The sequence below is a fragment of the Pyrgilauda ruficollis genome, unplaced genomic scaffold (assembly GCF_017590135.1).
Source record: "Pyrgilauda ruficollis isolate IOZ18807 unplaced genomic scaffold, ASM1759013v1 scaffold89, whole genome shotgun sequence".
Classification (NCBI taxonomy): domain Eukaryota; kingdom Metazoa; phylum Chordata; class Aves; order Passeriformes; family Passeridae; genus Pyrgilauda; species Pyrgilauda ruficollis.
Window position 1 is genome coordinate 1445993 of NW_024530932.1, and position 15335 is coordinate 1461327.

Sequence of the window (15335 nt, forward strand, 5' to 3'; positions counted from 1 at the left end):
ACACCACTGGATAGCCCACGTCTTTAGAAGCTGCTGCTCCTAACCTGTCATTAACTAGAACATTTTTAACATTTTTAACATTTCTTTTGTAAGGGTGATTTGCTTTCTGTGAATACATCATCCACACAGTGAAAAATAACAGCAACAGAAAATCACAGACTCATAGAATAGTTTGGGTTGGAAGGGACCTTAAGGACCATCGGGTTCCAACCCTCCTGCCATGGGCAGGGACACCTTCCACTAGACCAGGATGCTCAGAGCCCCATCCAACCTGGCCTTGAACAGTTCCAGGGATGGTGCATTCAGAGCTTCTCTGGGCAGCCTGTGCCAGTGCCTCACCACACCCACAAGAAAGAATTTGTTTCTCATCTCTCTTTCAGTTTAAAGCCGTTATCCCTTGTCCTACTGCAACAAGCTGTGATAAAATGTTTGCCCCCATCTTTCTTGTAGGCCCCCTGAAGGTGCTGGAAGGTCTCCTAGGGGCCTTCCCTTCTCCATGATGAACAAACAACCTCAACTCTCAGCCTGCTTTCAGAGGAAAGCTGCTTCAGACCCCTGATCATTATACACTGTAACACATTATAACAGTATACATATTAGAACATCAATAACAAAAAATGTATAGAAGACGATTTTGCCAACCCGATCCTTTGAATTTGTACCTATTTGTGAATATACACAAGCCCTCCACTGAACAACTGGGATCTTATGTCCCACTCCAACACACCCATACGTTTCCAGAAGAATCCTCTAGAAAAACAGGGTTTTCATACCCTCCATCCTTCCAGGTGATGATGACACACTTCAGTTACATCATGGAGCCCTTCTCTAGATAAGCCCCACATGACACAGTACAAGAGATGACACAACACACAGCAAAGGATGCCAGCAGCACGGCTGCAGTGGCAAATCCTGGCTTTCCAGGGGCTAAGCTCCTTGGGGCAGAGGGCTCCCACAGGAAGTGCTACCTCATATCGTGCGCCTTTTCAACATCTCTGGATGTGTAAAATGAAGGCCAGTTATGCCTCTCAATCAAAGACCAAACTGCAGACCAATCCTAGTCTCTTTCACACAGGCATGTGGCTTAGGAAATCAGTGAACCTGAAATTTGATCTCTCATATGATTTATTTGCCATCTTCTCCCATTACACAAATATAAATATAACAGGCATTTTTCTGCAGCCCTGAAATGATTCAGAATTAATACCAGATGACAAAATGGACCATGTATCAGGAGGGGAAAAGTTACAGTAAAAGCTCCTTCCCATTAATGGGACCATTCATTCATATGCCCACTATTTCACAGGGGAGCTGGATATAAATTATATATTTGACATCTAGTTACAGACGATTATATCTGACATAATGAAGTTATAATGGAAGGAGTTTGCACATTGTTTGGTTATTAAGTGCCCGTTTCTTGTCCCTGCACCAGGTGCAATGGTGATAGGCCATACAAATCATCCAGAAGAAATGCCAAAATGGGCTCCCTTACTGATAAAGCACCACACATGTTTATTAATTTAACAGCTTGTCTTATGTCTCCCCCATCTGCTCATTTAAAACAGTTATTTGCCCTATAAATATTTCAGGAAGAGAAGTGTAGCCAAAAATTAGTCTGGCAGAAAATGAAAAAAAAAAAAAAAAAAGTTTGAGAAAGGGTCTGATGCTGTATGCAGCACTACACTCTTCTTTTCTCATTGAACTGGTTCAACAGCTTTTTTTCAAGCTAGTAATAGGACATTCACTTTAGATTATTGATGCTTGAGGGTGCACCACCATAGCTGACACTACTTTCCAGCTGTTGCCACTGTCAGGTGGGTGAAAACCTCCACCACTGATGGCGAGTGGTGAAACCCAGTGCAGTGGAAAACGCAAACCACTGTCAAAAGAATCTCCTGGGTGCATGTCCATGTCCATTGTCATACATGACAATATAGTAGTGGTTTTTGCATTTATGTATTAGCTTTTGCATATCATTACTAACCACAAAGATGTTGATATGGTACAATTTGTATTTCCTTTTAACTGCTTTTTGGTACAGTATAGTCTGTCAGTTTATGTATGCACCATATAGCTTACAGGAATAGTAGTTTGATACATATATCTCAGGTAGCAGCATAATATTAAAATAGAGACTATGTGATGTAAAAATGCTTTTATTCATGTAACTAACTCAGACAATAGTGTAAGATCATTAGGTGGTTCCTCACATTTGTGGACTATCTTATGATAAGATACCAGTGACAAAAACCAGAATGCCACGAGAAGAATTTACTGACTCTTCACGGAATGTAAAAACAACAGGATGAAGCCACAAGAAGAAATAAAATACATTGATTTAATCTGAAGGATGGCATGCAGATAAGTCAAAGGTTAAAACCAAGCAAAAGAAATCCATGGAATACCTAAACTTGCAGGATTCTGTATATGTATAAACTCTTATAAATATGCATATGCCCCATGTAATGTAACAGTGTCTAGAGAACATTGTTTTAAGCTAACGGTGTGGTTTTTTGCCCATCACCAAAAACAACCCAACGCTGGTATTTGTCCCTTTTTATCCCTTATTAAACTTTTAAAAAATCTCAGAGTGAGCTTTGTTTCTCACATCCATTTTGAGCTTATCAGGTCATACAGTGGCTTCAAATGACCTACAAGGAGTAACATTTCAAGGCATCTTTAAATCACAGTTCAGAGTGATCTCCATAGCAAAACTCCTTTACAAGGCCTTAACTTGCTGGTAAAAAGACGCTTCTTAAAAAGTGCCCTTTTAATTTTTTTTTTCAAATTACTAAGAATAATGGAAAAGGTGTTAAATATCACTCAGACTGTTCTTCCCCTCTTCCCCAAAATCCTTAAATATTTTCAAGTGTAAATACTTTGAACAGTTTCCACCAGCACACAGGAGCTCACACTCCTCTTTGAGAGACTTTTGTTAGCTCCAGCTTTCTGCTAGAGCAAATGCTGTTATCTTATAAATAAACAGCAATGCCCCAAGGTGCTCCTGTGCAGTGAAAACACACATCCCAGAGAAATCAGAGCAACAGTTCAGCACCACAGTGAAAACCCAAACGGGTAAGTGGTGTGCAATTAACTCTTTCTGACTGTGGAGAGCTGCAGGATGCGAGGGGGGACCTCACTGATGGCAACAAGCAAACAGGAGAAGTACAGGCTGGCTGCAAGATTTCCAGGAGCTCTGGTTGTGATACTTGTTAGCCCCACACACGATACCTAATGAGAAATTAATACATATAGAGCATGGCTCATGTCAAAACAGCTGCCAGCCCTAGGAACATCGGTGTAGTCCAGAAGGGTGGACATCACAGTACAGACCTGAGCCACAATGGGAGATTTTTGGAGGGCTCTGCATAAAACTGAGAAAAGCATTGTATCAGAGCTCATCCATCCTTCCACCACTTTCAGGACCCAAACAAGCTCCGTATCTGGCAGTAGATTCCTGTATCCTCTTGCATCCACATCTACCACCCTGCACAAAACCCACCACATTGCAATGCTGATCTGTTTGAAGATGGATATCCAGCCTTGAATGAAGCTGCCTATCACAAGGGGAAAAAAACAAACCCAAAAACCAGAACTCAAAATGAAAAGCAAGTAAAGAGCAAAGGAACACAACAAACAAATCTGTGCACAGACTCAAAACCAGACTTCGAAACAAGGCAGCTGCAAATTCACAGTACACATGAGGCTTGTAGTAATTGCAAAAACTTTCCACTGATGGTTCAGGTATGGTGACAGCCACCTCCCTTCCACCTGAGTGGCACAACACCAGTTACCTGCATGCCTCTTACACACTGCTTTCCTGAAAGCCACATGGGATGACAGGGTGGTGCTGGCTTCCTGCAATGAGCACTCACGCCCCATGATGGAATGAGGGGGATGCTGTAGTGGGCTCAGGGCAGCCACAAAGGGGAAGCCCTGAGAGATGCTATTCTTGAAAAAAGGCTGAGCAAAACCAAAGTACGTGACCAAGAAAGAGCAGGACACAATACAGCAACACAGAATTGCATAGGGAAAAGGGAATGAGGGTCCTGAGCACAGGAGACCCCAAACAGCATTCCCTGCTTGATCCTTTCTTCGCTTAAAGATATCAAATTAGCCTCTCCCCTGGGCTCTTCCACCTGAATGATGTGAGGAAAATAATATTGCCTTAAGAAGCTGGAAACATATAGCTAACTCAGAAGGAGCAGGATGAGTAAAGCAGAGGGACACTGCAAAGGACTCCTGAGCTGAGAGAACGTCTTCCTCAGGGGGACTCCAGCAGAAAATGAAAAAGCCTGGAAACAGAAGGTGCCTGGCCAGCATTGGCCCACAGCAGGGAGTCCTGGACAGCACTTCTCCCAGTGCTGGACCAGGGGAGGGAGAGGCAGGCAAGCTGGTGTCTCAGGGCCCGGTGAGCACGGGATACGTGACCCCGCGTGTCAGCTTGAATTAAGGCAAGGAGCGCCACTGGGCCTCGCTGCCCTGCGCTCCCCTTTCTCTGGACCTGGCAAGGAGGACTGGGGCTGTGCAATAAGCCCAGCTGTCAGATCCTCCTACATCATCTGCAAAGCCATCGACCCTCTCGGGACCTTTGGGAGGGGAAAAAACAATAAATAAGACCCAGAATGCATACTTACAAAAAGCCTACTCTATTTTTGTTTATAGGATTTCACTGTGCTTCTGCTGGTCAGGAAAGGTTCTCCCTCAGAGACTGCGAATGCAAAAGGGGGAAAAAATGGCAGAATGGATCTGGGTTTTGAAGAAAGAAAGCACAAAGGGACATCTTCCACTATGATGGAAAAGAAAGATGCAAAACCTCTGGCTCCCTGATGTGCTGTCTAAGAACTAGGGCCAGATTCTGTGTTTATGGAATGTGAAGCTGATAACTGAGGTTTACAGGAAAACCTCCCACAGTGCCTTAACATGGTGCCATAACAACCTCCCTGGCTAGAGAAATCTGCACAGAAGGGTAAGAACTTCCTGTGCCTCCTTTATTTGCTATTTATTTCCAGAACTGGGGACCAGTCCAGAGTTTTGCTTATCAGTTCGTGTTTAGGAAATGTTCTGACTTGAAGCATATCAATCTCCAAGATAACTACTCTCTGGACTTCAGCTTAAAAGGAAACCTTTACAAAATTTCAGCTCAACAGGGCAGGTGAGTTTCTCAGGCTGCCTAGCTTTAAATGCCAGACATACATTTCAAGCTCAATATGATTCTACATATAGGTTAAAATCTGATTCCACACAGCTTTATAAATTCAGTGCACATATTTGGTGTGTTTAATTCACTTCTTTACTTTGTTTTAGTACCTGGCAGAATTTGAGTACAAACATTTAATTTAATTCATTGCCATATATGATAATTCTATAAAATCCCTATCTAAGCCAGAGTATCAGTGTGACTCTCATCTATGAAACTCCTTGCTATTGTCAGTAACCATTTTTAAACACAGGTTTAATCTTCAGTCTGTGATATCATAACCTAAGGTCTCAGCTGTGCCTGGAATTATTCTGTACAGAGAAGTTGTAAACACTTGCATAAAAATAATGTAGTCACATCCAAATTGTTGGATTGAAAGGAGGTGTAAAAATGGTAGTTAACAATGCTTCATACACGGAACTAATTTTACAACAGCCTCAAATTAAAAAGCGGGTGGGGACTAAGAGGTGTCTTGATGAAAAATGCTGATTCAAAGCTTCATTTCTATTCAGTGATGTACAATGTCATTACTGGGTGGCTGCACAGAGCAGTGGCTCAGAGTAATTACCCTGTAATGCACAGTGACACTAATGTACTAGTAAACTACTGCAGTTTATACTCTATTCACCACCAGCATCAGGACTCTGAAAGGCAGGTAAAAATCCCCTGCATGCATAAACAATGTGTGTAAATGTCACCAGTGATAAAACTTTTAAAAAGGAGAAGGAAGAGGCAGTTACAAATAAATCTGTCAGCTGAGAATTGCAACTGCATAGACCCACAGGAACAGTAAAGCTGTATCTTTTTTTGATAATACAGGAAGGAAAGATGCTTCTCTTAAAGCATCCTACCCAGGTTCTATTTCCATTTATTACAATTAAAACTGTGGGGTGGCTGCTTCTTTTTGCCTCTCTGAGTGCAAAGTTGGCCTGCACCTGGCACCCAGCTTAGTGCAAGGGTATGCACAGAGGGGAAATTAAGAGTGTCAAAGGAGTAACCAGAAGCATTAATGGTTTATGCTGACTGTCATAATGCTGGTCAGGTTTTAGAGATATAGCTACAGGAAATGTGGAGGAACCCAAGCTTAAGGACAGGTGTTTTTGACTCCTTTGTTTAAAACAGCTGTTCTGGATGAAGCCTGGAACATGACCCAAGCATGTCCTAAAGGGTCAGAAAAAGCAGACAAACAAAAAGGAATTATAAGCCTAATATACTTAGGGGGAAAAAATCACAATACTCTAATGGATTTTGGATGCTGAGACTAGAAATGAGGCAGTAGAGCAACACATACCACATCCCAGGGCCAGAGGAAAGCCTTGCTGTTCCCCCAGGAGACAGTGCCAATTACTGTGTTTTTAACAGCCCCTATTCACCAGCTAATGGATTGGTGCCTCCAGAGCTGACTTTCTCTCTGGCCCTCTCCTGTTAAGTTACACAAGAGTATTCAAGTCCTTTTACCAGCATACAGCAGCAGTAATATCAGTTCTTCCACTACGAGCAGTGCCTTCTTTAAGATCTCTCAACCAGGGGGGTGGAGGCCCTGGTGAAAGCTGTCAGTGTAGCAGTTTATGTTGGAAAAACTCTATTTTACCTTCTCTGCAAGCACTGCAACTGTTCTGCCTGACCCACTTTGCCCTGCTCCTGGTGGCACTGCCATTTATCTTGTGGAGGTAGTTTGCCCTCATGAACAGCAGATCACTGAAGAGTTTTGTTAGTTTTTAGCTCTTTCAGCTTGGAGGAAGCAAGACACTGATTCTCTGTCCTGCTGCTGCTCCAGCATCCTTCAATTTCCTATAGCCTGTTCAGATGCCCAGGCAAGGATTTACATTGACCTATTCTAAGTAAGCTCTGATTCATCACCTCAATGACAGACTAGAGCAAGAAGGTCCTGCAAGTCATAACTGTCTCTGCCTCACTAGAGTGCTCTGCCGTAAAAGCAAGGCAGTAAATTTTACCACAGAACTGGAGGTTTTCAAATGACTTAGAAGAAGCTGACGATCTCAAATGGACATGTTAAATCCCAGAGTACTTCACTTAAAGCTGAATGGAGGTTCTGGACTGCCAGAAGATTGTGCACGACCAGCCTGACTCATGGCAAGACCAGATTTGGAGAGAGAACTGTGAATCTGGCATCCTCACACCACCCAGCACGTGGTCCCACCTCCCATTTTTCAATTAAGAGCAGTTAGAGAAACATATGCACACACAAACACACACCAGCAGCCTTCAAGTGTTGTGGCAGAATGACAATCACCACACAGGTCAATTTGGTAATCTTTCTGCCACTGTAGCATCCTTTGAAGAGTGGGAAAAAGGGAAAAAAGCCCAAACCTAAGGTATAGAATATCTCCATGTTATTGCACTTTGGCTGTCCTCTTCCTTCCCTTCTCTTCTTCCACAACATTCCCTGGGTTTAAAGTTAATATTCAGTTGCAGAGTTGACCAAGAAAGCCCTTCATAATCCTGTATGATTTTTGCCTTGCTATCATCTGTTCCAAGAAGAACAAGCTATTTACTTCGACATCATATCTGAATATTGGCCAACCTAACCAAAAGGAGCAAAGGGAGTTGTAAGAAGTCTGCACCACCACATATGCTTGCTTTGGGGACAAGCTCCTTTCCCCAGGCTTCAGGGACAAACACTGGGGGCTCAGCACTAGGGAATGATCCTCCAAAAGGGGCAAAAAATCAAGGGCTCGCATTCATATTGCTTTATTTTCACCAGTCAAGCCAGGTACCTGTCTTAGCAGGCTATTCTGGACCTATTCTGTACATACTGGCTACCAGCATCACTCCTGAAGGCAATCAGCCCACCTAAAATTTAATTCATTCTCTGTAATGAACATCTCCTCACCAAGTCTAGGAAAAAAAAACCCTCAAGCAACAGCAATGAGGACTGAATCTAGGTTTGAACCACTGTAAAATCCATTCTGTACCCTTTACTCACCTGAAGGGCAGTGGAAATCTGCCCTTTTGCACTCTGCCAGCAGCTCTCTGTACCTTTGCACCACCACTACGAAGGAAAGGTGCAAGACAGAGGGCAGGACCTAAGGTGTACCTGTCCCTGCAGGAGCAAACTGTGGGGAGAGCAAACCACCCTGTGAAGTGATGGGATGTTCAAAGCTATGTAATGGGACACATGGCACACGGTCATCCTACATACATCTCTCCTGCAGGAATTAATTTGCTCCCCGGAGTGTCCTTGGATGGAGGGTGACAGCTTGGCCATGGAGGCTCAGTGAACAAGTGAGTGATATCCACCCATGCCTGTGGCTGGTTTGGAATGCAAGTGGATGGAGACTGTCCCACTGACTCACCCTTGGATGGCGGTCTCTCCAGATCCGAATCCAGGTGGATCGGTGGGGCAATGTAGGAAACTTGCCCGTGGTGAGCCTGCCCTGTGGACAAATAAGTGGTTTAGTTCTGCTGTTTCCTACACAGATCTATCAGGGCTACAGTCAAATACACAGCAATTGGCTTAAAAACAGCTTTGCAAGTATTTTGTTCTGTGTGTTTTTCACAATGAACTTCCATTTTGGAGGCACCCGGTGACAAGCTGAAACCACTTCCATCTCTCACTTCTTCCTTGCAGACACGGGTACGCTGATGAACTTTAGTTACGCCTGCTTTACCACTACTACATATACTTTACACCACGTTCTCTTGAAACATGTTCTCTCTCTCTCTCTCCATATATATGTATGTATGCCATGGAAGAGAACCCAATTTCACACAAGCCCATTCAATCTGTTAATCTCACTTCAGGAGGGAAACAAGAGTTCCTATGTCACAGCCATTTCTGAAGGAAGCATGGTACGAGGCACAATCCCACCTGTTTGTCCCACCTGCAGAAGACACACATATCATTTTTCAGAGCTCAGCATTGCTTTCACATGAGTGGAAGATTTTTTTTGTTCCAAACACCATCATGCAGTTTCTCAGTTGCTAAAGACTCAATTCTTCTCCAGCAATTTGGAGGTAACTATATCGAGAAACTTCTATTTATAATAAAAACATTTTTTTATAATTCATCTATTTACTGTACCAATTTACAGGGTTGTTAATCTCTTCTTCTAAACATGGAAAGTTAATGACACATAGATTATGATAACAGTTAGAGTAACCTTCCCATTTCAAGTAATATTCGTTCTGCAATAAAAGCAGTTGATTCCTCTTAAGAGACACATTCCAAATAATTAATACAGCTCCCTGTTGACACTTGCTGTTGTTGCTCCAAGCAATTTCCAAGCTAGCGTCACAGGCAGAGGAGCAGCAGTACAGTCTTCAGGCTTCTTTGTAATGACATCCAGGAATACCACAAGCACAGTATGTTGGTGCACATAATATGTTGAAAACATCTCTTCAGGGAGATAAAATATTAATGAGAAAGGGGAGAGAAAAAAAAAAAATAAAAGAAGTGTGTCTGAATGTGCAGGTTATATTTACTGCTTTACACTGAGGATGACTCAGATAATTTGCATTATTAGCCATTACAACAAGTGGACATAATTCAGGTTTAAAATCTACTGACACATCATAAATTCTGTATTTGCTTTTAAGCGCTTTAACATGGGAGATTTGCTTCAGGCGAACCCATAGCAAACAACAAGTCACTCCGTTTTCCTCTTCTCGTTTACATGTTAAAAACCCATTTGATGTCATTAGTGAGCAAAAGTCATCATTTAATAGCTGCTCGGTTCTGCAGCAGAAACAAGCAGATGGTCTTCTCTCACCCCGAGCTGCTCAGTGTGCAGGATGATCGGTGCCCTTATAACCACAGAACAGTCTCCTCATTTGCTGCATCAAAGATACCACTGAAATGTAAAACAGCTGAGCTTGGCAGGAAACTCTGGAAATCACCTAGCCCAGCTCAAGGGCAGCAAGAGCCCACAGCAAGTGTCCAATCTGATTTCCAATATCTCTAAGCATGGAGACTCCACAATCTCTCTGGGCAATCTGTACCAGTGCCTTGCCACCCTCACAGGAAAAGAAAAAATAGAAAAGCTTTTCCAGTATCTGCCTGTAAGAAGAGCCTGGCTCCATCTTCTTTATTCCCTGTCATCATGCACTTACACACATCAGTAAGATCCCTTGGATGATCTGGTCCAGGCCAGATACTCACAGCTTTTCAGCCCATCCTCACAAAGAGGTGCTTCAATCCCTTTATCATCATTATGGCCCTTTGCTGGACTTGCTCTGGGCACACTGCTGACACATGGTTTTTGAGATTTTTTTTTTTTTTTGTTTGGTTGGGGGTTTTTTAACCACCTGATCTTCCTGGGAGCAAACAACAACAACAAAAAAAGAATTATTCTGGAGGCTTAAAGGGCTAGGCAGGAGTAAATAAGATACACCCACATTATATGAAAGAGTAAAAAACATCTGTGAGTTTGTTTAGACATTCATTACAATTGAGTAATAACTATGGAAGCTTATTATTGCTTTATTAAGGCTTTTACTTTATATGGAGGAAGCAGTAGTGTCAAATGCTCTCTAGTGATAAATGAAACAAGTTGCAGAAAGCTTTTATCTATTTGCTGATGCAAAACAGTACTTCCAAAAAAGAAAAAATTAGACTTCTGTTACTACTACTACCACTACTATGTACTACTAAAAAAATCCCAGACTTCTGTTAGACTGCAAACTTCTCACAATGCTAATAAATCAAACTTTGGGTTATAATATTCCTTCTCCAAAAAAAGCAATGCAAACAATTGTTGTGAGTAATTTTCTGGGCATGAATGCCAGCTCACTTGTTCTTCAGACTCATCAGAGTGTTCAAACTGGAGAAACAAAGAGTCTCCACTGTTACCTTATGAATCTTTTTAATCAACAGAATCACAGTTTTGCTTTGGTTTTACCATAATTGCCAGTGGTGATCTTTGAGACAGTTGAGAGAAGGGAGGCAAGGGGAGGCGTATGAAGCAAGGCCTGGCAATGGTGCTGGTACACAAGCACATGGTCTGCTTGACTTTAATGGCATTAAACGTGCTGCCACTCACTCAGTTAAAAAACAAAATTTTACCCAAAGGACCAATGAAGGGTTTTGAGACTGGTATCACTGGTACAGCTCAGGTTGATCTCAAAGGCTGACAGAACGAGTGAGGCAGACTCCCAGTCCTTGTGGCGTGAGTTTTGCAGTTTCAGATGCTGACTGCAAGCCCCAACCCTAGGAATGAGGGACTCCCTCTCTTTAGTTCCAGCTGCTGTAGAAAAGCACTTTAAAAAAATGGATGTGAGAGCCTTAAAAAAAACAATAAAATAAAAGGCAGAAACACTCCACCACTCCACACCCGTCTCTCCAGTCCTTCAGCTGTTTTCTCTGCACATTGAGTCTGAGCTGACAGTGGTGCAGGAAAAAGAAAGAAGACTTCTGAAAAAATACCAAAGGTCAAGATGTCTCTGTTGCTGATGGGAGGTTGAGCGTGCCTTGTATCAGAACAGCTTGCATGGCCTTCTCCCAGTCCCACCCTGCCTATAACCATCTGCTCTTTCTGCAGCCGGCTCCCAGGTAAAAAAGTAAACAGCAATCCAATGTAATCATCAAAGTATTGTTTGATGAAGTTGCCAATTTTGCACCTACGAGCTCAGGTTGTGCTCTATTTCCTTCATCCCTCTAGCCTGGAGAGGCCTGTGCCCATGGCTCCCTGTGAGGGCTAATGCTGGAAGACAGCTGTGAATCGTCCCTTGCACCACAACACAGGGATGCAGGTGTGGCCAACGCTGCCTAAATACCAACACCATCTCAGGTGAGACAGGGCAAACAGCACGTGTGGCACAGGTGGACACAAACCAGCAGTCTTCATAGCAGCCAGGCCACCTGCATGTGCTGTGACAATGTGGGAAAAAAACCCCATGCTTGGTAGAAACAATTTTGGGAGCGACAGTATGGATATGACCTTGAAAGTCTATCTGGTGACATGCCTTCCTGAGGTAGAGGAAATGAGAAAGACGTTTGTGAATTAGAAAAAGTGCTTGACTGGCCATTATTTTTGGGTCTGACACATGAGAGATACAACAGATTTTAAAAAGCCAATAACTTAGAAGAACAAAGATAATGTTTTATGAAGACTGAAGGAAACATAATAGCTTGGCCTAAAGGATTTTTTTTTTTTTTTACTGTTTTTTAAAAAAGGGCATCTGGATGCTCATAGACAGAAAATAAACATCCACACATCTTCAAAATTCTGCCCTTAAGTGATTTAGTCATCTACAGATGAAATGATATAAAACCACAGAAAAAAAAAAAATCTGCAAATGCATGGCTAACCAAGAAAAGCAACAAAGAAGTCTCATGTGTGTATCTATTAAAACCACTTCCTCCTGAACCGTTTTAGAAGCATACCCACTGTTTGTAGCACCTGAGAGGGAAGGCCTTCCTCCTGATCCCTGGTGAAATCAAATGGTGACATTTGATTTTTCTAGAGTACAGTGCCTATTGTCATGTGTGCACATGGGAAACTTTTCTGCCTGGCCCCTGGTCATTTTCTACCTGAGATTTTCCAGTGCACTATCAAAGAGAAAACCTGAATAGAAAACATAAGACTGAATGATTCAAACCCCCAAAAGCAAAGGGAAAAAAACCACCATTTATCAGGCTAAAAGGCTTTTTAAAACACTTGGTGACTTGTCTCCTAAAGCCCTGGTGATGCCGTGAAGACAACCACAATCACCTGAATGAATGGCTCTCCCTTTTCCCTGCTGCTCCTTTGCTCAGTGCCCATGGTGGGTATGGGCAGTTGCACATCTGAACTGCAGTTCTGCCCCACACCTGACTCAAATCCAGCAGCAGCACTGAGAACCCACCGGAGATATATATTTTTTTAAACAAACATCCTTCAAACTCTTTGTTCTCAAGGGATGAAAGTCCCTTTTCTTTGCTGTCCTTATCCAGAGGCGATCACTGCAACACATTTTTTTGCTGTCATGTCAGATTACTCAGATTTCCACCCATTTTCCAGCCTATTTTAGCATTCTTTTGTCTTCCACAGGTTCACCACTTCTCAAGATCCTTTTCAGACAACCTAGTCAGCATTTCATGCAGAGAATTTAATTTAATTTCGTGCTGGTATCTCTGATGCCCCGTGTTCCCAGGTACTGCCTCTCCTACACCTCCTCTTCTCTGAACCACTGAATGCAGGCACCTCCATGGATTTAATCCCTCATCTGTTAGTCCATTTGCTTGGATCATTAATTAGGTAATACCCATGAAACCACACATCCATTCCTGAGCCTTTGATTTCAGTTCTTCACATATTTTTACTTTTTTAAAAAATAACAATAGGACGGACTCATACTAGGTATGCAAAATACATATTCTGAGGAAAATGCTTGGAAAACATAATGACAATTTTACTAATATCTCTACAGATAAAATATTCTTTACATGCTGTGGCTTTTTTTTTTTTCCATGTAAGTGAAAATAATAATTTTTTAAAGCAGTGTAGTTTGTCTGTGATGATCTGATCTATAAAACACAACATTACTTTTTGGGAACATTTATGTATTTCTGCAAATGTTAACATTGTTTTTTTAAAAATCCAATTTATTATCTAGCAAAAAACTACATACACTTTGTTGGAGTGCAGCTTCTAGGATCACCACTCTTATCCTCTTTCATTTTCAAAACTAGTTAATTTTTTCTCCCCTCTTTTTTAATCCCATAATATGTAGGCATATGTAAAAACATATGAAAAGAGAAATTAAAAAGCTGGTGGGCTTGTTAACAAACTCTTTTGACGTGCCATTAAACAAATTTAATTCAGACCTATTACTCTGCATATATTCAGACTTCTCCTGGCAGCCTTTTTGTCTGCCTTTCATTTACAAAACACCATTCCCTCACTGCCCACCCTATTCCGTTTTGCATTAAAAGCCTTCTTTTTAAATAAAGCTTTTATAAAGCCATTCTCTTCCTCAGACATGTCAGAGTTAGCACAGATTCTGTCCACTGCTTCATTTATTCATGGCCTTTTATGGAGTCTCTCTCTTTCATCTGTACATCTTTCTTTCATCTCTCAATGCCCTTTTAACTCCTTAGGGTAGCAGCAACTCACATTCTCCCTCTTCTTCCCTCGCTCCCACGGTCATTTCCCTGTGCTTCCCTCTAAGCCGTGGATGCTTCTGAGTACAAGAAAACCCTCTTTTCCAGGAGGAACTCTCTGACTACATTATCTCTGCTCCCTGGCCATTCTGCCTCTTGTATTTCATACCAGGAACTATTGCAAGCTTAAAGGCACTGCAGCAGGTGTGGCTTCCATGAGGGACAGCTGGCTCCTGTCACGTCTGCCTGCTGAAAACAGAGGGTACCAACACCAGCAGCCTCACTGGGCTATGGCTGAGTTTCCCAGTACTAAAGCAAACCCCAAGCTCAGTCAAGGCAGCTGGCAAATGCAAAGAAGACCTTGGATGTGAGGAAGAAATTTCAAAGAGGAATGTGAGGAAAAGGGGAGATGTCTGGCTAAGTCCTGGCTAAGTCCTTGCATTTATTCTAAAGCATCTCATGCTTTAGAATAAATGCAAATCCAAAAGCAGCATCTGGCAGCACATCTGCATCAGCAGAGGTTGGCCTGGACTTTTCTGAGGTAGCACTATTCCTGTTTTTAATTTGTCACAACAAACAGCTCTAATCATGAGAGGAAGGACATCAAAGTGATCCTTTTTGATGACCAAGCTGTCTCTCATGTGACAGCCATTACCTGAGAGCATTAAGGCTAGGTTTGAGTTACAGGAGAAAATAAGGACAAAAATAATGCCAAAGGAATGGGCTAAACCTGGGTATTATAGCACATAAAACAACTGGAAGCTTTTCACTAGCAGCAGATGTATATTTTCCAAGGAGTATTTAGGACTCAGAAACTCATGTTCCAGCTGAAGTCAGAGGTGAATGAGCTTCTTAAAGTCACACCAAGATTCCTCATTTTGATGTGCGATCATAATTTGTGTTTTTAGATGAACCTCATCCTTCTGTTAAGGACTTCAAAACATTTGATTTAGCAGCACCTTGGCTCCAGTGATGCTCTGCATCCTGCACTGCATATCCCAAAATCTACACTGTGGTACGAGAGCCCACAAGCTCATAAAGGCTGGGAAGGGAGAAGATCTAAAAAACCTGGGAAATATTTCACACGTG

At 42.3% G+C, this 15335-nt stretch overlaps 1 protein-coding gene across 4 annotated transcripts in view; it reads right to left on the bottom strand.

Moving 5' to 3' along the window:
* Positions 1 to 15335, bottom strand: part of ADGRL3 (adhesion G protein-coupled receptor L3) — a 252647-nt gene that overhangs the window by 124207 nt on the left and 113105 nt on the right. For all 4 annotated transcript variants that reach the window (XM_041488243.1, XM_041488241.1, XM_041488240.1 and 1 more), the window contains one exon: positions 8521 to 8601. In XM_041488243.1, the coding sequence (XP_041344177.1) occupies positions 8521 to 8601 (81 nt within the window). The remainder of the gene's footprint in view (positions 1 to 8520; positions 8602 to 15335) is intronic.